This window comes from Oncorhynchus mykiss, chromosome 4, assembly GCF_057628025.1.
Source record: "Oncorhynchus mykiss isolate SJ-2025 chromosome 4, ASM5762802v1, whole genome shotgun sequence".
In the NCBI taxonomy this organism is placed as follows: Eukaryota; Metazoa; Chordata; class Actinopteri; order Salmoniformes; family Salmonidae; genus Oncorhynchus; species Oncorhynchus mykiss.
In genome coordinates this window covers 55,403,117-55,427,343 of record NC_143025.1, presented here as the reverse complement: position 1 = coordinate 55,427,343, position 24,227 = coordinate 55,403,117, and the positions used below count along the sequence as shown (strand labels likewise).

General features: G+C 42.1%; 1 protein-coding gene across 2 annotated transcripts in view; it reads right to left on the bottom strand.

The window, feature by feature from the left end:
• LOC110521993 (papilin) overlaps positions 1-20,088 on the bottom strand; it is a 31,643-nt gene extending 11,555 nt beyond the window's left edge. For both annotated transcript variants that reach the window (XM_021600030.3, XM_021600031.3), the window contains exons 1-7: positions 19,998-20,088; positions 17,326-17,387; positions 16,816-16,925; positions 16,661-16,721; positions 16,466-16,568; positions 14,412-14,542; positions 6,998-7,306 (exon numbers count right to left, since the gene is read on the bottom strand). In XM_021600030.3, the coding sequence (XP_021455705.3) occupies positions 6,998-7,306; positions 14,412-14,542; positions 16,466-16,568; positions 16,661-16,721; positions 16,816-16,925; positions 17,326-17,382 (771 nt within the window). In that variant the 5' untranslated portion in view covers positions 17,383-17,387; positions 19,998-20,088. The remainder of the gene's footprint in view (positions 1-6,997; positions 7,307-14,411; positions 14,543-16,465; positions 16,569-16,660; positions 16,722-16,815; positions 16,926-17,325; positions 17,388-19,997) is intronic.
• Positions 20,089-24,227: the final 4,139 nt, after the last annotated feature.

Genomic DNA, 24,227 nt, shown 5'->3' with positions numbered 1-24,227 from the left:
CCTTGCTTAAGGGCACATTGACAGATTTTTTTCACCTTGTCGGCTCAGGGATTCAAACGAGCAGTGGCGTGTATTCATGGTTGCCATGGAAAGCCAGGCTTCCCCAAATATTTCACCAATGAAAATGTATCTCTGTGTTTTCAAAGTGTCTCAATCTCACCGGAGAAATCATCCGAACAAGGGAAACAGCGCCCCTCTGTTTCAGTATGTGTAGCCCTTGTATCTGATGCTGTCTGGATCAAAAGAGTATGACGTTGTCGCCGTACCTTTTGATTGATACCAGCAAGCATTTAGCCAATCAGCATTGAGCTGAGCTCAACTGTGGGTTGTCCTGATGCAGCAAAACACCCCAAGAGAGGCCAGTTTGGATTTGGTTTCACACCAATCAAATCACATCCAAAGCAAAACGTCATTGTCAGAAACGTGTTTCTGATCAGCTTGTGTTGTTGTCCTGCAGAAGCTAGCTTACTAAATCAGCCTTTTCTTAAGTCATGGATGGAGATGGGGATTTGGACTTGTGGTTTTGACTTAACACTCTGTACAGGCCAATGATTTTGACGGCGAATCTAATCATGAATTCATATATTGTGCCACTGAGACGATTGAAATGTAATATGTAGGCTCATGTTAACTAGCTAACTTAGCTGATTCATTGTTGCCCATGCGAGGAACTTAGGCTAGCAAGCCTAAGTATGACAACAAGTATGACAAAAAAGCGTACTATATGACAGACCCATGAACAGACCCATGAACATCGGCTTTCATCTAGTCTATGCACACTCTCACACACACACACAGAGAGAGAGACAGAAATCAGTACCGCTGACAGCCACATTGATTGGACCAATTTCTGTAAGGGGTATATCAGCTTTAATATCCATGTATTTGTCTGCATCATTTCCAATCCCCCATAGAGATAATACCAGTAAAAAGTTTGGACGTCTACTCATTAAAAGGTTATTTCTTTCTTTTACTATTTTCTGCATTGTAGAATGATCGTGAAGACATCAAAACTATGAAATAACACATATGAGATCACGCAGTGACCAAAAAAGTGTATTTTAGATTCTTCAAGTTAGGCACCTTTTGCCTTTGACAGCTTTGTACACTCTTGACACTCTCTCAACCAGATTCATGTATTCAATTAACAGGTATGCCTTGTGGAATTTCTTTCCTTCTTATTCCTTTCTTACCACTTGTCTTTGTGAGACGCATAGTGGTGAACTGATGATCTCTGCACGTGTGGTTCCCACCGTGAAGCATGGAGGAGGTGTGATGGTGTGAGGTTGCTTTGCTGGTAACACTGTCAGTGATTTATTTAGAATTCAAGGCACACTTAACCAGCATGGCTACCACATCATTCTGCAGCGATATGCCATCCCATCTTGTTTGCGCTTAGTGTGACTATCATTTGTTTTTCAACAGGACAATGACCCAACACACCTCCAGGCTGTGTAAGGGCTAATTAAACAAAAATGAGAGTGATGGAGTGCTGCATCAGATGACCTGGCCTAAACAATCACCCAACTGGCAATTGAGATGGTTTGGGATGAGTTGGATCACAGAGTGAAGGAAAAGCTCAGCATATGTGGGAACTCCAAGACTGTTGGAAAAGCATTCCAGTTTAAACTGGTTGAGAGAATGCCAAGAGTGTGCCATGCTGTCATCAAAGCAAAAGATACAGTGGGGCAAAAAAGTATTTAGTCAGCCACCAATTGTGCAAGGTCTCCCACTTAAAAAGATGAGAGGCCTGTAATTTTCATCTTAGGTACACTTCAACTATGACAGACAAAATGAGAAGAAAAAAAATCCAGAAAATCACATTGTAGGACTTTTAATGAATTTATTTGCAAATTATGGTGGAAAATAAGTATTTGGTCACCTACAAACAAGCAAGATTTCTGGCTCTCACAGACCTGCAACTTCTTCTTTAAGAGGCTCCTCTGTCCTCCACTCATTACCTCTATTAATGGCACCTGTTTGAACTTGTTATCAGTATAAAAGACACCTGTCCACAACCTCAAACAGTCACACTCCAAACTCCACTATGGCCAAGACCAAAGAGCTGTCAAAGGACACCAGAAACAAAATTGTAGACCTGCACCAGGCTGGGAAGACAATCTGCAATAGGTAAGCAGCTTGGTTGAAGAAATCAACTGTGGGAGCAATTATTAGGAAATGGAAGACATACAAGACCACTGATAATCTCCCTCGGTCTGGGGCTCCATGCAAGATCTCACCCCGTGGGGTCAAAATGATCACAAGAACGGTGAGCAAAAAAAATCCCAGAACCACACGGGGGGACCTAGTGAATGACCTGCAGAGAGCTGGGACCAAAGTAACAAAGCCTACCATCAGAAACACACTACGCTGCCAGGGACTCAAATCCTGCAGTGCCAGACGTGTCCCCCTGCTTAAGCCAGTACATGTCCAGGCCCGTCTGACGTTTGCTAGAGAGCATTTGGATGATCCAGAAGAAGATTGGGAGAATGTCATATGGTCAGATGAAACCAAAATACAACTTTTTGGTAAAAATTCAACTCGTCGTGTTTGGAGGACAAAGAATGCTGAGTTGCATCCAAAGAACACCATACCTACTGTGAAGCATGGGGGTGGAAACATCATGCTTTGGGGCTGTTTTTCTGCAAAGGGACCAGGACGACTGATCCGTGTAAAGGAAAGAATGAATGGGGCCATGTATCGTGAGATTTTGAGTGAAAACCACCTTCCATCAGCAAGGGCATTGAAGATGAAACGTGGCTGGGTCTTTCAGCATGACAATGATCCTAAACACACCGCCCGGGCAACGAAGGAGTGGCTTCGTAAGAAGCATTTCAAGGTCCTGGAGTGGCCTAGCCAGTCTCCAGATCTCAACCCCATAGAAAATCTTTGGAGGCAGTTGAAAGTCCGTGTTGCCCAGCAACACCCCCAAAACATCACTGTTCTAGAGGAGATCTGCATGGAGGAATGGGCCAAGTGTGTGAAAACGTTTGACCTCTGTCATTCGCCAACAAAGGGTATATAACAAAGTATTGAGATAAACTTTTGTTATTGACCAAATACTTATTTTCCACCATAATTTGCAAATTAATTCATTAAAAATCCTACAATGTGATTTTCTGGATTTTTTTTTTCTTCTCATTTTGTCTGTCATATTTGAAGTGTACCTATGATGAAAATTGCAGGCCTCTCTCATCTTTTTAAGTGGGAGAACTTGCAGAATTGGTGGCTGACTAAATACTTCTTTGCCCCACTTCAGCTACTTTGAAGGACCCAAAATATATTTGGATTTGTTTAAAAATAAATGGGTTACTACAAGGCAGAGGTGTAGACTCGAGTCACATGACAAATATGATGACTTGCAACTCGACTTTCACTTTAACACCAGTGACTCGTGACTCAACTTGGACTTGAGCCTTTTGACTCGAACTGACTTGATACCCTCCCCAAGCCCAAATATAAAAGAATATGCTCTTAAAGTGTGCAGCACATCAACTCTTCATTCAACAGATTACAGTTGAATCGGACAACAGCCAATCAAATTGTGCCAGCTGGGAAAAAGTTGCACGTGGCAGTGCAGAGGAACGTCGGTGGGTGAATTCAGATGGAACCCTTGGAAAGATGTTACCCAAAATTATTATTTTTGGAAATAAAGACTAAGCTGTATCAACAAAAAAAAACGGTTGCAACTTGCAAAACATGCGGGAAGAAAATTACAGACTGAGGTGCAACAACTTCCAACTTTTTTTGTTTGACATTTGAAGCTGCACAAAGAATGGTAATTCATGGCTAATATAGCCGACAGCTAACGTTATATAATTTATAACTTTACTAGTGTAACATGTAGGTTAACGTAACGTTAAATCGATGAGAATCCACACAGTCAGCCAGGCCGGGAACGTGATCATTGCACCCAAGCTTGAGCTACAACTGGCTAGGCAGTTGGTAGCCTAAATCCTGCCTGATGTTACTGCTGTTCCTAAAACCATTAACATACGTTTGCCTACTGTAACCATACACAAAGAGGGGGTTTGTGTTAAGGTTAGTCGATTGTGTACAAGCCTACATCGCCCGATTGCACCCCAAAGCGATAGTCGATCGCTAGGAGGGGGGTCTTTCTCATGGCTACCCATGTATTTCCATGGAAATATAAATTTTATTTGGCAAGTAATAAATATCTATATTCTTAAAATCATTCATAATTGCAAAAGGGTTTTCTAATGATCAATTAGCCTTTTTAAAATGTTAAACTTGGATTAGCGAATACAATGTGCCATTGGAACACAGGATTGATGGTTGCTGATAATGAGCCTCTGTATGTCTATGTAGATATTCCAGAAAAAAAATCTGTCGTTTCCAGCTACAACAGTCATTTACAACATTAACAATGTCTACACTGTATTTCTGATCAATTTGATGTTATTTTAATGGACAAACAAAATGCTTTTCTGTCAACAAGGACATTTCTAAGTGACTCAACTTTTGAACAGTAGTGTATATTTGAACCATAGTATTTGTAGTATTGTTTGTTCTGTCTTTTCTGGTGGATTAAACTTAAATTGCAACCAACTTTCTATTGCTGTAATCTGAATATGGGGTGAGATTGAAGCCTTTAGTGAGAGGACTAATGCTTTAATATTGAATCATTTCTGCCCTCCGAATTAATATTCATTATATAAATACATTCAATTTTGTCTGGCTTGACATTCCAAATTAAAATGTCATATTTTTCGCTAGGTGTAGGCAAGGCCATAAATAAATAGGTAAACTGGGATATGGCTAAAGAGTTAATCAGGGTGATTTTTTTCCTATAAAAATGTATTGTAGTGTGATCATATTCAGGATATGAATACCGAGTATGTCCGCATCACCGTCAGACCATTTTATTGGTAAACTACATGGTAATGTAAAAGTTACTTTTTCTGTGATCCAAAACATAGTATAGTACACATATCACGATTTAGTTGTAATCCAGAGAGGTTAGGACAAAATATCAAGATCTTCGATGAGGCTGTGAAAGGATCCATATTGTGGATTTAAAAGAAAACAACATGAATCCTCAGCATACAATGACAACTTTTAAACCCTGGATTTCTAGCCGCTTGATATTATAGTTGATATTATAGCTAACATTTCGATGGCCATTATAAATAAATATACTGATAGGTGACAGCCTTGTTTTACTCCTCTTGACAGTTTAATACTTTCTGAGAAGTAGCCATTATTTTCTATTTTACACCTAAGATACATTTTACACCTAAGATACATAACTTTAACACATTGTATAAGAGATTCTCTAAAATGTAAATATTCCAGGCATTTATATATAAATTCCAGTCATACTTTATCAAAAGTCTTTCCAAAGTCAGCTTTGAATACCAGGCCAGGTTTCCCTGATTTTTCATAGTGTTTTATTGTTTCCAGTATAGTTTGTTGATTGGACTAAATCGTTTTTGGTATATTTAAGTTTGTTTTCACTGTATTAAACTAAGCATACATTGCATACAACCTTGTTGATTTGATGATGTTTCAATGTTTAAGAAGAAATGGTGCTGGAATAGCGGAGGCAATGCTCCTGTTTCCTTTGTGCTGACTTGCTTAACTCCATGGTTCTAAATTAGTAGTTGTTTAGTAAAATGGCAGAAACATTAACTTGCTTGACCATGCTGTAGGCCATGTAACTGTTTGTTACATGCAATATTTATTTGCTTTGTTGACTTCACAGTACAGATTTTGCCCTTCCGGTTTTGTTATGAAACAAATATAGGTGTAGTTGAATTCATATCACCACTGTGGGACTGTTGTCTTGGCCTTATTGTATATCAAGGTGGCGTATGAACGAATGGGTTATAGTGCAAGCAAGACAATTATCACAACAGGGTGTAATGTGCCTTTTTTTACTGGTTTGGTGGGACAATGCCATTATTGCGATACTTGGTAGTATCGTGGTAAGGAAACAAAACACGAAGCGGATTGATATTCTTTAGGAAAACAGCCCTAATGTTGGAAGCAAACATCATTATGTTGTCATCCAGAGTCACATTTGATTTATTTTCCAATCTGTAGCATACAATATTTTCCGTGGTTCTGGTACCGGTTCCGACTGACATTCTGGCGTATAAATTGATGTGTGGACACTGTAGATGGAAATGGCATGCATTGAGCAATTGCCCTGATTGCAACAGCCACAGTAATATATTTTGTTCGTCTGTGTGATGTAGGATGTGAAATCTGAAACTACTTGAGGCTGGGAAACTACTTGAGACTGTCCATCAACTCCTGATTGAACCCTACAGTATGTCACAGCCACAGACAAATCCTTACATCTTAACACAGCAGGAGAGTTGATCATTATAGCATATCCAGAGATCGATTTATAGCCATAAATAAAATAAAAAATATGATTAGATTTTAAACAACAAAAAAATCTTCGTTCGTCATTGATGGATAAGTATAATAAGAAATGAAAGATGTGTTCCTAGCGAGTTCAGGAAGCCAAACTAGACCTCAGTGTAGCATTCACAGCGGAGGGATCAGATGTTTTGATCAAGAGGGATCTTAAGAAAATATGTACATTTTCTCTAACACTAAACATGCAAATATGTATTTTTCAGTTATAAGGAAGGTGAAATCTTGTAGTTAGTGGATTTATAATTTGATTATACTATATTTAGAAAGCATATAAGTCATTTCAGGCCCCTCTATTGACCATACTGGGACCAGACCTGTGTCAAATACATGAAAGTATTTGAGACTAGATGTCCTTGAATTAGTTTGGAGTATGTACTTTTGGGACTATTCCATTGGTACCGGCTAAACTAAATCCATTGCAACTCAAAGTATTTGAAAGTATTTGACATACATTATGTATTCAACCCAGGTCTGACTGGTAACCCACCACACTCCCACAGCCACCCTTTAGTCTTATAATCATACTAGTAATAATACTGGTAACAGTCTCACTATACCGACCATACTGGTCCCCCCAGGTACCCACCACACTGAAGCTGGACACGCTGTACTCGGCACATCCCTGCTGGTTGCAGGCCTGCTGGCTTTCCGGCCTGGGCAGTTGCTGGGAGACGCAGTAAGAGTCATCCACTACATGGGGTGCCATCGAGTCCTGCACCATGCACTGCACGCTGCGGTGCTGGGTGCCACTGTTGCAGGGGGCCGAGCACTCGGACCAGGCGCTGTATGTGTAGGCATACGTGAGGGGCTCGCGGTAGCGGAGGTTGGCACCGGGAGCGGGAATGGCAGGCACCACATCGTGGTCCATGCCAATGATTTCTCCATTTCTCACAGCCTAGAGAAGGAAAATATAGGAGGATTACATGGTCAAACAACATCCCTGAACAGATGACACAGTTATATGCCCCCCCCACAACCTCCCTCCCATGCTAGTTTTGGTTATCCTCCCTACTCCCATCCCCAGGACAGGCCCGGGACACTCCTGCCCCCGATGGCAGCCCCAACCCTGCAACAGGAGCCACGCCAAGTCCTCCTGTACACACCCAGAATGGAGCTTTGGCAGCCACTCCACACAGCTATTTTTGCTTAATCACACTAGACCTGAATCAAACAATGAAACCTGCTGCCAAATGTTTTCTCAATGCAATGTTTGTTTTTAGTCAGTATAGTAATGTTATTGATCTGACAGTTTCCCTAGCTAATTCCCTACTTTCACACTGACATTGTATAAACAGCTCTACACTGTCATGGTGAAAAGTCAGTAAACAACACTATGCTCATAATGTCTTAGTAGGATCAGGTTAATGTGTAGGCTACAATCTGGGATCTGTGAATAATGGTAATTTCAATTGCTGAACCATTGATTATATTCTTGGATAATATAACGTATAAATGTACACAAGTATTTCTTTGTCATGCCTCATCTGAACAGGATCAGATGGTGACAGGGATCACAGCAGGGTCGGAGAACCAGGGAAGACCAGTCTCTGACGGCGCAGAAGTGAACTTTTGCAGATACAACACTTTATTCTCTCTGTGCAGCAAACACTGGACAAGCAAGAAGCTTCAAAGACTGAAAGACATTTAAGGCAGTGTGACAAACCTCTAAAGTTGATTTCAAAACTGTATCAAGGGTTGATAGAGGCTTTTCTCGGTGACACAAAACATGTAAAACAAAAATGAGAGGAAGACCTGAGAGAAGCTAATGATGATGAATGGATACAGATATGTTAGAATTCCCAGTCATGTTCATATCTCAGACATAAATTACTGCAGTTTAAGACCATCCATAGAACGTACTATATGCCAGTGAAACTGAATATCATGCACTCTGAAATGTACTTCCTAATCTGGAGGTGTTAAACACATAAGGGAACATGTTTCAATATGCTATTTTATTTATCTGTTATTTTACCAGGTAAGTTGACTGGGAACACGTTCTCATTTGCAGCAACGACCTGAGGAATAGTTACAGGGGAGAGGAGGGGGATGAATGAGCCAATTGTAAACTGGGGATTATTAGGCTATGGTCTTGGGAAGGCTGGCTGAATTCTGGCAAAGAGTGTTCTTTTATCTCAATATGTCTACAGATTCTCCCTTTAACCTGTTTTTGTTTGGTTGGAAATGTTGATACTGGAGACTTATCAGAAGAAATTGCATTTATTACAAGATTTAGAGTGTATTTAGGCAATCCCTAGCTGCTGGGCTGCTCAGTCCTGGCCCTGGAGGTCTGCTGTACTGTTGTCACTCTGGCCTTGGCCTAACACACCCGAAACCACTAAAGAATGTTTCACTAAGATCCTAAAGCTGAGTGGGGTGTGTTGGGGCGCTGCAGGGCCGTGGACCCTCAGGGACAAGACAGGGTAACCCAGCTATATTGTGTGCAAGTCAAAAGAGCTCTACTGTACTATTAGGCCATTGACATGAATTGCAGTGCAAACAGTACCAGGCGATAGGCAGGCTTGAGGTCAGGACACGCAGGGGTTCAGTGGTCAGGTCTGAGTCCAAACAGTACAAGGGGATAGGCAGGCTTGAGATCTGAACAGGCATAGTGGTCAGGCAGGCGGGTTCATAGTCAGGACAGGCAAGGGTCAAACCCAGGAGGGATAGGAAAAAACAGAGACTGGGAAAAATAGGAGCTAGGAAAACGCTAGTTGAACGAACTGGCACAGAGACAGGAAACACGGATAAATACACTGGAGATAATAAGCGACACCTGGAGGGGGTGGAGACAGGCACAAGGAAAGGTGAAACAGATCAGGGCGTGACAGTACCCCCCTCTAGCGGGCGCCACCTGGCGTCCTACCTGGGCGCATACCTGGTTGACCAGGGTGTCAGCGGTGGAAGTCGGTGATGAGTGCTGGATCCAGGATGTCTCTCGCAGGAACCCAGCACCTCTCCTCCGGGCCGTAACCCTCCCAGTCAACCAGGTACTGGAAACCCCTGCCCTGTGGCTGAACACCCAGGAGGCGTTTCACCATGTAGGCCGGATGGCCATCGATGACATGGGAGGAGGGGTGGGCCTGGAGACAGAAGACAAAGGGCTGTGAGTCACGGGCTTAAGACACATGGAAAGTAGGGTGAATACGAAGGGTACGGGGTAACAAAAGATGGACAGCAGTGGAACTAAGGACTCAAGAGATGGGAAAAGGGCCAATGAAATGGGGGGACAATTTGCGGGACTCCACCCGAAGGGGCAGGTCCCGTGTGGAGAGCCATACCCTTTGCCCAATGCGGTAGCGGGGAGCTGGAGTCCGGCGACGGTCCGCCTGTTGATGATACCTGGAGTTGGTCTTGAGACGTGCCGCCCGAGCCCTTCTCCAGGTACGTCGACAGCGGCGGACAAACATCTGGGCCGAGGGTACATTGACCTCCTGCTCTTGTTCTGGGAAGAGTGCAGGCTTTTACCCCATAGAGCACTCAAAAGGGGAGAGTCCCGTGGTTGAACAGGGAAGGGTGTTCCGGGCATGCTCCACCCAGACCAGTTGTTGGCTCCTGTTAGTGTGGTTGGTTGAGACCAGGCATCTTAGGGTGGTTTCCAGGTCCTGGTCAGCTCGCTCCAACTGGCCGTTGGATTGGATAGAATCTGGAGGACAGGCTGGCCGATGACCCAATAAGGGTGCAGAACGCCTTCCAGAACTGAGACGAGAACTGAGGACCCCGGTAGGAGACCATGTCTACCGGGAGTCCATGGATCCGGAAGACGTGCTGCACCATAAACTGGGCTGTCTCCTTGGCAGAGGGTAGTGTGGGGAGAGGGATGAAATGGGTGGTTTTGCAGAACCGATCCACTACCGTCAGAATGACAGTGTTGCCATCAGACGGAGGGAGCCCAGTGACAAAGTCCAGAAAGATATGGGACCAGGGACGATGAGGGACTAGTAGTGGCTGAAGGAGGCCAGAAGGAGCTTACTGTGGAATCTTGTTCTGAGCACAGACAGTGCACAAGGTGATGAAGGCAGAGACGTCAGGAACCATTGTGGGCCACCAGAAATGTTGTCGGAGGAAGGCTAGGGTACGACGGCAACCTGGATGACAGGTCAGCCTGGATGAATGAGCCAATTCAAGGACCCGGGACCAGTGTGAGATAGGGACAAACAACCGATTAGCTTGGCCCTCTTCAGGTTCAGACTGGGAGCGTTGTGCCTTGCGGACCAAGGCTACAATACCTAACCCACTGAAGCGACAAGGCACGGAGAAGGGTTTAGAAGACAATGGTGTGGCAGAGGAACTGGATAGGCGGGAGAGGGCATCAGGCTTCACATTTTTGAACACTGGAAAATGGTGAAGTTGAATCTTGTAAACAATAAGGCCCACTGGGCCTGCCTGGTGTTAAGGCTCTTGGCTGTAAGTAGATATTCCAAATTCTTAAGGTCGGTCCAAACCAAGAAAGGCTGTTCGGCTCCTTCCAGTCAGTGCCTCCACTCTTCCAGTGCCAACTTGACCGCCAGGAGTTCTCGGTTGCCTACTTCGTAGTTCCTCTTTTCAGGATTGAGACGATTGGACAGGAAGCACAGGGATGGAGCTTTTGGTCCTGGGCAGATCGCTTGGACAGGATGGCCACCACTCCAACATCAGAAGCTTCGACCTCTACCACAAATTGACGGTGGTAGAGGTGAACCGCTGCTTCAGGTCCACGAAGGCTCAGTCGACAGCTGGAGACCATGTGAACGGTACATTGAGAGACGTGAGTTCAGAGAGGGGGACTGCTAGGGTGCTGTAGCCCAGAATTAAACGGCGGTAGAAGTTAGCGAATCCCTGGAAACGTTGTAACTGCACCGTGGACTTAGGTTGAGGCCAATCTACCACTGCTTTCACTTTTCAGGATCCATTTGGACATTTCCATCAGCGATGACATATCCCAGAAAGGAGATTGTAGAGCGGTGGAACTCACTTCTCGGCTTTCACAAACAATTTGTTCTCCAGGAGGCTCTGAAGGACTTGTCTGACATGAAGAACATGTTCTTGGGCAGGAAAAAAACAGGATGTCGTCAAGGTAAACAAAAACAAAACGGTTTAGCATGTCCCGGAGCACATCGTTTACCAGGGCCTGGAAGACAGCGATTCTTGGTGAGTTCAAACGGCATGACCTGGTACTCATAATGTCCGTTGGCTGTGCTAAATGCTGTCTTCCACTCATCTCCTTCGCGTATCCGAACTAGGTGGTAGCCATTCCGAAGGTCCAGCTTGGAAAAAATGGTGGCCACCTGGAGAGGTTTGAAAGCCGAGGAGAGGAGTGGTAGGGGGTAACGATTCTTGATTGTTATATCATTCAGACCCTGGTAGTCAATGCACGGACGCAGGGTCTTGTCCTTCTCCACAAAGAGAAGGACCGGCACTGGCAGGAGATGCAGATGGACGGATGCCTCCAGTAGCCAGAGAATCCTCAATGTACTCCTCCACGGACTTGGTCTCCAGGCCGGATAGGGAGGAGATCAATGGCACAAACATAAGGACGGTGTGGGGGAAGAGAAGTAGGCATGTGCCTTACTGAAGACCTCCAGGTCATGGTACTCAGTGGGAACGGCAGAGACATCTGAGGCTTTGCTAACATCCCGAGGGTGACGTCTCAAGGACGGCTGTGCCTCTTTAAAGCACCAACACAGGATGGAGCTCGTGGTCCAGTCAATAACAGAATCCCAAAACCACAGGAAAAAAATAAATAATAATAATAATAATTTTAAAAAATTGATGAGGAGGAACTGCATGGTCTCACTGTGGTTTCCTGATATCCGTATATGAACGGGCACTGTGCTATGGGTGACTCTACCAATATAGCAGCCGTCCAGTGCCCTTGCATCCATGGGGACAAAGAGAAGTTGAGTGGGAATACCTCATTCCGAAACCATGCTAGCATCCATAAGTCTGTGTTCCCCAGCAACAGCCCCAAAACATCACTGCTGTCATAGTTGAAGTGTACCTATGATGACAATTACAGGCCTCTCATCTTTTTAAGTGGGAGAACTTGCACAATTGGTGGCTGACTAAATACTTTTTTGCCCCACTGTACATCAGCCCCAGAGTCAATGAGCACCCGGAGAGACTTAGACTGGTCTTCCCACAGCAGAATCACAAAAAAAGGTGGGCGGGTGACTAAATTAGGGGACTCCCAGTCTGGCTCACCAGAGTACTTGTACCCACTAAAGAAAATGGTTTCTTAACAAGGCAAGTGGCTATATAATGTCCCACCCCTCCACAGTATAGACAACAGTTAGAATTCAGCCTATGTGAGCGTTCCCCCACCGATAACCTAGCTCTTCCCAGTTGCATGGGCTCAGGAGTATCAAACTCACTCATCGCCGATGATTCTCGGGGAACCTCGAGTGTTTTTGAGCTCTACCCTGGAATACACACGTCGGGGATTTACGGTTTCCTTAGGACGTGTGCCAGCATCAGCAGACGAACCCATCGTCCTTTCACACCGGCATTTTCGTAGGCGCCCATCAATCCTAATCACCAGGACGATGAGGGAATCGAGGGCCCGTGGTATTTGGAGGAGGAAGGTGTGAGCCTCTGGATTCCAGGAACTCTTGGCGGCCAATGTGCAAATATCTACTGCGTAGTCTGCCACACTACGGGAGTTCTGATGTACCAGCAGTAGTTTGAGCCGCCTCCCACCCGGGCACCGGAGAATCGAAAACCTTCCTCACTTCTGCCATGAATTCCTCCAAGCTATGGCACACAGCGGATTGCTGCTCCCACACAGCCGTTGCCCAGGAAAGCGCCCTTCCAGACATTAGTGTGATTAAAACCGCTATCTTCGATCGGTCCGACAGGAATGAAGAGGGCTGGAGTTCAAAAATGAGGGAGCATTGGGGATGGAATGCCCAGCAGCTACCAAGATTGCTTACACAGCGCTCCAGAGGAGGTAAGTGGGGTTCTCGGGGAGCCAGGGTAGGTTGAACAAAACCACTAGTAGTAGAAAGATTACTGGGTGGTTGGGAGGTCTCAGATGTAGTATGCTGCCTATGAGCTAATTCACAGATTTGCTCCATAATAGCCTTGAACCCTTGGTCGTGGCGGAACGAAGCCCTTCCAAAAGGTCCCTCAGTAGCTCTTCATGCCTCCCAATGTGGCTCCCTTCTGGGAGACAATGTGACGGAGCTGGTCCAAGTCTGCTGGGTCAGTCATGGCCAGTTCGTACTATCATAACACAAGGCGAAACGCATATGCAGACACAGGAGGCAGATGGTTGAGCTCCGATATTCATTATAACAAAAGGGGTAGGCAAAAGGCAGGTCGGGGACAGGTGGGAGTTCAAAAACTAGATCAGAGTCCAAACAGTACAAGAGGATAGGCAGGCTCGAGGTCAGAACATGCATAGAGGTCAGGTAGGCGGGTTCGGCGTCAGGACAGGGAAGGGTCAAAAAGCAGGAGAGCTAGGAAAAAACAGAGACTGGGAAAAACAGGAGCTAGGAAAACGCTGGTTGACTTGGTAAAACAAGACGAACTGGCACAGAGAGACAGGAAACACAGGGATAAATACACCGGGGATAATAAGCGACACCTGGAGGGGGTGGAGACAAGCAAGTTTTTCTTTCTGCTTGCATTTATGTTTATTTATGTTGATGTGTGTATTTTCTGTAATTTATGTAATTCATGGCTCATCTGTAAAAGAGACCTAAACATTTAAAATTATACATTTCAGTGAAAGGGGATAGACAGATACAAAGACATGTATTGCATTTGTGTTTAAGGTGCTGGCACTTTACCCACTAAAACAGCCCCATGCATTTTGGTGTGTTGCCGTCATCAGAAAGATAACATTTCTAATGTATTTTCCAATTCAACAAGCAAGTTGAAGTACCTACCTACCCGGTGGGCACAGATGTCGATTCAATGTCTATTCCACGCCGGTTCAACGTAATTTAATTGAAATGACGTGGAAACAACGTTGATTCAACCAAAGTGTGCCCAGTGGGAAAGTACTAACTACTAACCTTGCAGATGCCGTTGATACAGATGTCACTGCGCCCCACATAGCAGGGTGTCCCGTCCACCACGGAAGGCCTGTGTCTGTAGAAGAAGTTCTCTCCACGGGGGACGCAGTTCAGCTCACATGGGTTGGAGGCTTCACAGGTAAACAACAACAGGTAAACAACAAAGTACATTGCCCATCTTTGTGTATGGGTAATGTTGTTATGGGTAACAATCCATAGCGAAATGTTAAACTATTATTTGCATCAATATTACAGTTTTATTCAATAGCTTTTCACAAGTATGTGGTACATTTTGACAACACTTAGTACAAAAGTCAAAACAGATCATCATAAAGGAAGTCGTTTCAAAATTCTAAGAGCGATTTCAATTGACTAAGTACAACACACAAAATCATAGTCACTTTTACACCTAGAAATACAGGTTTTGCATTGGAATATGTGTTCATATAGAGTGACTGCTTATCACAATGCAATGCTCACATTACTTTTGATATGATTGTCTATATAATTGTACTGTGAAATACCACGACATCATTGATTTAATCACCAAAACACAACATAATGATTTTTTTCACATTTTAGTTGTTTTAACAACCAGTTAATCCAATAGCAGAAAATACAAGATACACGTTTCAAAATTGCCCTTTGAATATAATATGCTACAGTACTGTAAATTACAGTACATTACACTGTTTTAGGCAATACACTTGCAACACCTACATGAATTGACCCTTCAAAAATCTAAGGTGTGATCAAAGGTGTACTGTTAGCTAGCTAGCTAATATTAGCTGGCTGGCTCCCTAGTTTACGTTATTATTCATATTCATATCCCAGAGCCGTTTGCTTTTCTAGTTAGAGCCTATTGTTAGCTAGCTAACATTGAACCTGGTTGGTTAGCTCCGAGCATTTTCATGCAGGGTAGTAATGAATTGAATTGTCACTGTGCTCATTGTTGTTTAACTAGCTAACGTTGGCTGGCTGGCTCATTAGCTAAAGTTACGTGACATGTGTGATCTTACACGTTGTTTACTAGGTTCATTGTTTACCTAGCTAGCAGCATGTCTTAAGCTAAAGTGTACAACACCCATTGAATATGGCCGGTGTCGGTAAACATTGGCAATTTACAGTACTGTAGCATAATCCATTGTAAGGGCAATTTTTAAACATGTATCTTGCATTTTTTGCTATTGGATTGACTGGTTGTTAAAACAACAAAATGGAGAATATATCATTATGTCATGATGTTGTGTTTTGGTGATTAAATCAATGTGCTCATATTTCACAGTAAACCTATTTTGGATCAAAGGTTGCGTGGTAAAAGCAGTGGTGTAAAGTACATAAGTAAAAATACTTTAAAGTACTACTTAAGTCGTTTTTCTGGGTATCTGTACTTTACTATTGATATTTTTTACAACTTTTACTTCACTACATAACTTAAGAAAATATTGTACTTTTTACTCCATACATTTTCCTTGACATCCAAAAGTACTCATTACATTTTGAATGCTTAGCAGGACAGGACATTAGTCCAATCACGCACTTATCAACCGAACATCCCTGGTCATCCATGCTGCCTCTAATCTGGCAGACTCACTAAACACATGCTTTGTTTGTAAATTATGTCTGAATGTTGGCCTGTGCCCGTGGCTTTCCGTAAATAAAGAAAAACAAGAAAATGGTGCCTTCTGGATTGCTTAATAAAAGGAATTTGAAATTATTTATAATTTAACTTTTAATACTTTTAGACTTTTACTCAAGTAGAATTTTACTGGGTGACTTAAACTTTTACTTTAGTCATTTTCTATTAAGGCATCTTTACTCTTACTCAAGTATGACAGTTGGGTACTTTTTCCCCCACCCTATGTTAAAGTTGTATCCAAACAAAATAAATGCAAAATAAAAGGTTTTGAATATGAGACTTGCTTCGTTACAAGTGTTACCAGTTTGGAGTTTTGTACTAAGAGTGTAGAAAATTCCCCCACATACTTGTGAAAATAGCATCAAAGTGCTAAAAAAATACTATATGGCAATACAGTATATAATCCGTATTGCACCTCCATGGTAAGGCAGCCAGGTGTAACGTTTGCCCTGGAAGTCCATCCTACTAAACTGGGCACACTGCTCCTCACGGAAGTCCCTGGATCCCACTGGACATGCCTGCATGGAGCAATTACAGACAATGTCCGTCTGTTAGTGTTTACATCGGAAACAGAGAGAGAGATTGTGTGTGTGTGTGTATGTGTGTGCACCTGCATATTACAGATGCGGTAAGATTTTGAAGATCCCACGCAGTTGTTTCCTCCATCCGTCCTGCAAGTCAAAGAGAAGTAGAGTCAGAAAGACACACAATCATCATATACACTCTCTCTCTCTCACTTGCATGCTGGCTGTCTCTTTCTTTTACCTTGCAGTGATACATTGCCTGATCCTCATGGCTACTCCAGTGCCACAGGGGCGACTGCATGCCCCATAAGCCCCATACTCCCCCCAGTAGTCATTGCTGGGCGATGTTAGCTGGAACACAACAGCAGCCAACACATCAAGCACTGAGACACCACTGTGCACTAGTACACACAGTACTCTACACCAGAATAGCAACTGGAAAACATCCTATCACCACAAACCATTCCATATCATTACACAAACCTTTATTATACACCAGTACGGTAAAGATAGAAAATCCCCACATTCCAGCTGTTTTTGTAAACAGAATCATACTATTTGTGTGTGTGTACATTCAGTGTAAACTTGAACTGTATTGTATGCTATTGAGTTGTGTTGTATTATTTTTGCTATTTTATGTGTATGTTGTGTATGTGGTATTATTAGATTATCATATGTACTGTATTTCCTGTGTGTACTTTGTACTTGTTTTTACACTGCAGAATAATACAATCAAATAAGTATCACTTACAGAGAATGATGGTACAGCCAGTAACTGCAGGAGAACCAGGACCAGTAGGATGCCCATGTTTACTAGGGAGTAAGTGCAATGATAGTACTGCATTGAAGAAAGCTACAGATTGTAAAGACCTTACAGCAATGTCCTTTTAAAGGGACATTTCTAAAATGTTCAACTTCATGTTCATCATCTCCCCCAACATCAGCATGTGAACATGATGCAATTTTTATGTTTTGTAGTAAAAAAATATAAAGGAAGAGAATGTGTTTCCAATGATATCATCAACTAATTAGAAGAACGTTTGTAGGCAATTAGTATGCAATTCCTACTCATAATTGGTTAAAATCACATGATGTACACCGGTGTTGTCAATAGCTTCTTCTGTCTATTTTACTAGAAAACATAGAAACAGTCAATTTTCACAAATGTTTATGTCGGGGTGGTGCTGGAGATGATGAATATGAAGGAAAACATTTCTGAAATGTCTCTAACGCGTTTCATTTAACATCTGATCAACTTTCGGATTAATACAATTATATACAGTACCAGTCAAACGTTTTGGACACACCTACTCATTCCAGGTTTAATTTTTTAATTATTATTTTCTACATTGTAGAATAGCGTGGACATCAAAACTATGAAATAACACATGGAATGATGGAGTAACCCCAAAAAATGTTAAACAAATTAAAATATACTTCATGTTTGAGATCCTTCAAAGTAGCCACCCTTTTCCTTGATGATAGCTATGCACACTCTTGGTATTCTCTAAACCAACTTGTTAAAAGTACATTTGTGGAATTTCTTTAATTCTTAATGTGTTTGAGCCAATCAGTTGTGTTGTGACAAGGTAGGGTTGGTATACAGAAGATAGCCCTATTTGGTAAAATACCAAGTCCGAGTGGCGCAGCGTTCAAAGGCACTGCATCTCAGTGCTAGAGGCGTCACTACAGACCCTGGTTCGATTCCAAGCTGTATCACATCCGGCTGTGATTGGGAGTCCCATAGGGGGCCTAGTGTCGTCCATGTTAGGGTTTGGCCGGGGTAGGCCGTCATTGTAAATAATAATTTGTTCTTAATTGATTTGCCTAGTTAAATCAAGGATAAATAAATGTATGGCAAGAACAGCTCAAATAATCAAAGAGAAATGACAGTCCATCATTATTTTATGACATTAAGGTCAGTCAATCTTTGAAAGTTTCTTCTAGTGCAGTCGCAAAAACCATCAAGCGCTATGATGAAACTGTCTCTCATGAGGACCACCACAGGAAAGGAAGACCCAGAGTTACCTCTGCTGCAGAGAATAAGTTCTTTAGCATCAGAAATTGCAGCCCAAATAAATGCTTCACAGAATTCAACTAACAGACACATCTCAACATCAACTGTTCAGAGGAGACTATGTGAAACAGGCTTTCATGGTCGAATTGCTGCAAAGAAACCACTACTAAAAGGACACCAGTAATAAGAAGAGACTTGCTTGGGCCAAGAAACACGAACAATGGACATTAGACCGGTGGAAATCTGTCCTTTGGTCTGATGAGTCCAAATTTGCTATTTTTGGTTCCAACCGCCTTGTCTTTGTGAGACGCAGAGTAGGTGAACGGATGATCTCCGCATGTGTAGATCCCACAGTGAAGCATGGAGGAGGTGTGATGGTGTGGGGTTGCTTTGCTGGTGACACTGTCTGTGATTTATTTCGAATTCAAGGCACACTTAACCAGCATGGCTACAACACAGCATTCTGTAGCAATACACCATCTCATCTGGTTTGTGCTTAGTGGGACTATCCTTTGTTTTTCAACAGGACAATAAATCAAATTCAATCAAATGTATTTATAAAGCCCTTCTTACATCAGCTGATGTCACAAAGTGCTGTACAGAAACCCAGCCTAAAACCCCAAACAGCAAGCAAGGAAGGTGTAGAAGCACAATGACCCAAAACACACCTTCGGGCTGTGTAAGGGTTATTTGACTAAGAAGGAGAGTGAAAGAGTGCCGCATCAGATGACCTGGCCTCCACAATCCCCCGACCTTAACCCAATTGGACCGCAGAGTAAAGGAAAAGCAGCCAACAAGTCATTCCAGGTGAAGCTGGTTGAGAGAATGCCAAGAGTGTGCAAAGCTGTCATGAAGGAAAAGGGTGGCTACTTTGAAGAATCTGAAATATTATATATATTTTCATTTAACATTTTTTTTGTTACTACATGACTCCATATCTGTTATTTCATAGCTTTCTGTCTTCACTGTTATTCTACAATGTAGAAAATAGTAAAAATAAAGAAAATCACTTGAATGAGTAGGTGTGTCCAAACTTTGACTGGTACTGTATATAATGATAATATATAATAACATAAGTGTCTAACTGAAAATGACAGTGAAAATTGACCAAGAAATCGCTCTAAGCTGAAATTGTAATTTGCCTTATTTAATTGTTCCAATGACTACATCCTATTGGTGCGTATCTTTTACATACAGGCCACACAGACAGCTTTAACATACACAGAGAAGACAAAATAACCACTTGTCACCACAAAAGACACATTCCCTAAAATGTTTCCAAAAATGTAACGAGAATGAGAATATGATAATAGAATATATGATCATCATTCAATAGTAGCTTATCAATATCTCTGTAGTTTAAATCCAAGCCTCTTGCCCAGCATCCTAGAAGGAAGTGCACTCACCCAGAAGACAGGACAGCGACTGACACTCAGTTATCTGTACACTCCACCTCTCAGCTCTCAAAGCTGTTAGCTACAGGTGTCAGGTTACAATTAACTCCTTGCATGAAATTAACACCTTTTATATCCTGTTCACTGGATCATTTCCACTTGGATTTGCCCCTTCGCTCACTTTGCCTTTCATATTTTATTAGATTTTTATCTGGAGATGACGATGAATGTATACACTACCCGTCAAAAGTTTTAGAACACCTACTCATTCAAGGTTTTTCCTTTATTTTTACTATTTTCTACATTGTAGAATAATAGTGAAGACATCAACATTATGAAATAACACATGGAATCATGTAGTAACCAATAAAGTGTTAAACAAATCAAAATATGTTTTAGATTTGAGATTCTTCAAAGTTGCCACCCTTTGCCTTGATGACATCTTTGCACACTCTTGGCATTCTCTCAACCAGCTTCACGAGGTAGTCACCTGGAATGCATTTCAATTAACAGGCGTGCCTTCTTAAAAGTGAATTTGTGGAATTTCTTTCCTTCTTAATGCATAGGCGTGTCCAAACATTTGACTGGTACTGTGCACACACATCAATAAAAGCATAGAGTGTCACATTTGAAAAATACATGTTTAACACGTACAGAGAAAACAGCTTACAAGTGATGTCCTTTAATGGTTTGTATGTGGTTCATTCTGACCACTGAAAGTCCCTTTCACACACCCCACAACCACAATCCCACTAAACACACACTGATAAATCACATGAGAAGAGCAGTTGGAGTCGCCAAGTCTTAAGAGGTTACTTATGAGTTATTTCAGTGTGAAAGCACAGAGGAAGACTCATGCCAGGGTGGTGAAGAAATCCTGTTTCTATATGTTAGAGAACCATTAGTAGCGGTTCCCATGCCACGTTTTCAACAGATGAAAGAGGAGACATTACTGCGTCTCTGCTGTTGAACAAACAGCCAAACGGAATGCTGGACTATATACTTTAATTTAATCAGTAGGCTATTCTGGGGAGAGAATGGGGAGGGAGAGAGAAAGAAGGACAGAGGGAAAGGGGGAGGGTAGACAGAAAGCACAAGAGAAAGGGACTGAGAAAGGGGCAAGACAGAGAGTAAAAGGTAATGATAGGGAACAGATGCTACTGTAAATCAGCCCATACTGTATATGGACAGGATGGGACCTCTCAACTGAGACACAATTTATGATTTACCGTGGGTCCAGTCCGCAGAACTAAAGCCTAGGAGTTAGTTTTTAATTTTGACAAACTAGTTTTCATTTAAAGTGTACTGTTAGCTAGCTAGCTTAAAGTTAGGTGTATGATCTTGTTATTCGTACCTCAGAGCCATTTGCTTAGGTAGTTATAGCCTAATGTTAGAAAGCTAACATTGAACCTAGTTGGTTACCTGCAGATTCATGCAGGGACGTAACGTCATGAGTTGTGATTATGGTTCACTGTTTAGCTAGCTAGCTACATGTCTTAACAAAAGACTCCACTATGCTAGTATCCATTTCAATAGAATGTCACTGTGACACCTTTTGATAGACGTAGCTGTTAAATTCGCTCTGGCTATCTACTCCGATTTCTAACCACGGGTAAGATAGTCTAGCTAGCTACATTTTCAGATATTACACTAATTTTGAACCTGGTTGGTTAGCTACCTGCAGATTCATGCAGGGTAGTAACGTCATGAGTTGTGATTATGGTTAATTGTTTAGCTAGCTAGCTACATGTCTTAACAAAAGACTCCACTATGCTATTATCCATTTCAATAGAATGTCACTGCGACAAATGTTAGTCAGTTAGCTTGGGTGCTTGACTGCTGTTGTTGGGACAGAATGCTCGGATCAACCCTTAAAGTGATTGGTTGATCTAAAGCTTAAGAGGGTGTGAACGATGCAGAACGGGTGTAGACAAAAAACATTCAAAGGCCATTTTCTCATAAGTAAGGTTACAAGTTTATCAACTTTCAAAGCAGAATTACTTTCCCATTGTTCCTCAAATGCAGTGTATAATATACCATGTTGTAGCTCTTTGTCTCTGATTTTATCCAATGTAAAAAACACTACTTCAAATTTTGCTACATAAGACCGAATCAAGGACGTCGGTCACATTTAGTCAAAGACAAATTCAATAAGTATGCAACCTAAATTCACTTTTGCTATGGCTTTACAGGCACCTGTTCTTCAATTGAAGCTTCTCTAACATCAGATATGTACAGCACGATATCCCTCAGGCTGTTACTTTTCTCTATTTTTACATTTGATTTGCCACTGGTCTTACATGAAGCTGTTATGACTATGTATGAAAAATAGAGGAGTTACAGTCACTATCAGATTTGGGTGATTATTAATAAACTGGTCCTAAATACATCTAAACGAAAAGCATTGTATTTAGTTCAAAGCATTCTCTAAGAACTAACCCTAAACTGGAGTTGTACATAAAGGGTTTGACCATTGAGCAAGTTGAGGAAAAACTCCTAGGTAGAACATTCAATGATCAATTATCATGGGCAAAGTTGTTGTGAAGAAGGGGAGGGCTATATCTGTCATAAAAAAAGATGTTCTGCGTTCTTGACACAAAAATCAACTGTACTAGTTGTTCAGGCTCTGGTCTTGTCCCATGTTGATTACTGTGCAGTAATATGGTCAAGTGCAGCAAAGAAAGACCTAGCAAAGCTGCAGCTGTCTCAGAACAGAGCAGGACACCTTGCCCTTAACTGCACATACAGAACTAACAACATGCATAGTCTTTCCTGGTTGAGGGTTGACGAGAGATGAACTGCTTCTCTTTGAGTTTTTATGAGAAATATTACCGTGATGAAAATGACAGATTGTCTGCATACTCAAATAACATGCAACTCAGACACTCTTTCATACCCAAGCGTCTCTTCACAGTTTCAAAATCCAAAGCGAATTCATGGCAGTGCACGGTATTATACAGAGTTTTGATCGCATGGAACTCGCTTCCATCTTCAATTACTCAAGCAAACAGCAAAGTTACAGACCTAACTTCATATCATGGAACGGCAGGGACTGTGAGGGGACACACACACAAAAACACACTCACACGCAATTTTTGTTGTTGTATTGCTTACATATCGTTATTTGAAAAATGTCTGTGACTGTCCTTGTCTATCAGTGTATCAGTGTGTTGTTACTTGTAATGTTTTGTGTTTTGTGTTTCTTGTCGACTCCAAGAACAGTAGCTGCTGCTTCTGCAAAAGCTAATGGGGATCCAAATAAGCCAATAGGCCAAGTACATGCAGGGGTCCTAGTACACCTGGTTGGGAACCACTGGTCTACATGCCTGGGTGTCACACAGGATATTTTAGTAATCCATCTCTCTTTTGTTTAGAGAGAAAACAATGTCTTGTAAGACTTGGATGTCATATTATGAAAATCTGCTTCCATTCCATCCCTCCAGTTACTGTATGAACAGGAGAAAAATAATCACAATTAAAGGCTGTTTTTATTTCAAGAATCCAGTGGATATACTACAATTTAAGAATTATAACAGCACATTATCCAGCACAAAACCATATACACATGAAGTTCTTTGCACATTATTCTTGTACATCTGCAAGCACAGTGGTGCAGTTAGTTTTCAAGTAATTCTACCTAATAACAAGTGTATTTCTGTCAAATGCAGTCAAAGTAACACACTCTTGTCCACACAACGCCATACATGTGGTCTGCGGTTGAGCCTGGTTGGACGTACTGCCAACTTCTCTAAAACTACGTTGGCGGCAGCTTATTGTAGAGAAATGAACATTCAATTCTCTGGCAACAGCTCTGGTGGACATTCCTGCAGTCAGCATGCCAATTGCACCCTCCCTCAAAACATCTGTGGCATTTTGTTGTGGGATAAAACTACACATTTTAGATTGGACTTTTATTGTACCCAGCACAAGGTGCACCTGTTTCATGATCATGCTGTTTAATCAGCTTCTTGATATGCCACACCTGTCAGGTGAAAGGACTATCTTGGCAAAGGAGTAATGCTCACGAACAGGGAAGTAAACATTTATACACAACATTGTTGAGAAATAAGATTTTTGTGTGTATGGAACTTTTCCTGGATCTTTTATTTCAGGTCTTGAAACATAAGACCAACACTTTACATGTTGCATTTATATTTTTGTTCTGTGTATGTATGGGGTTGTGACGTATCAAACTAAAACTTAGCCATGGTCACCTACAGTGGGTCTTCATTTAAAAGTTGC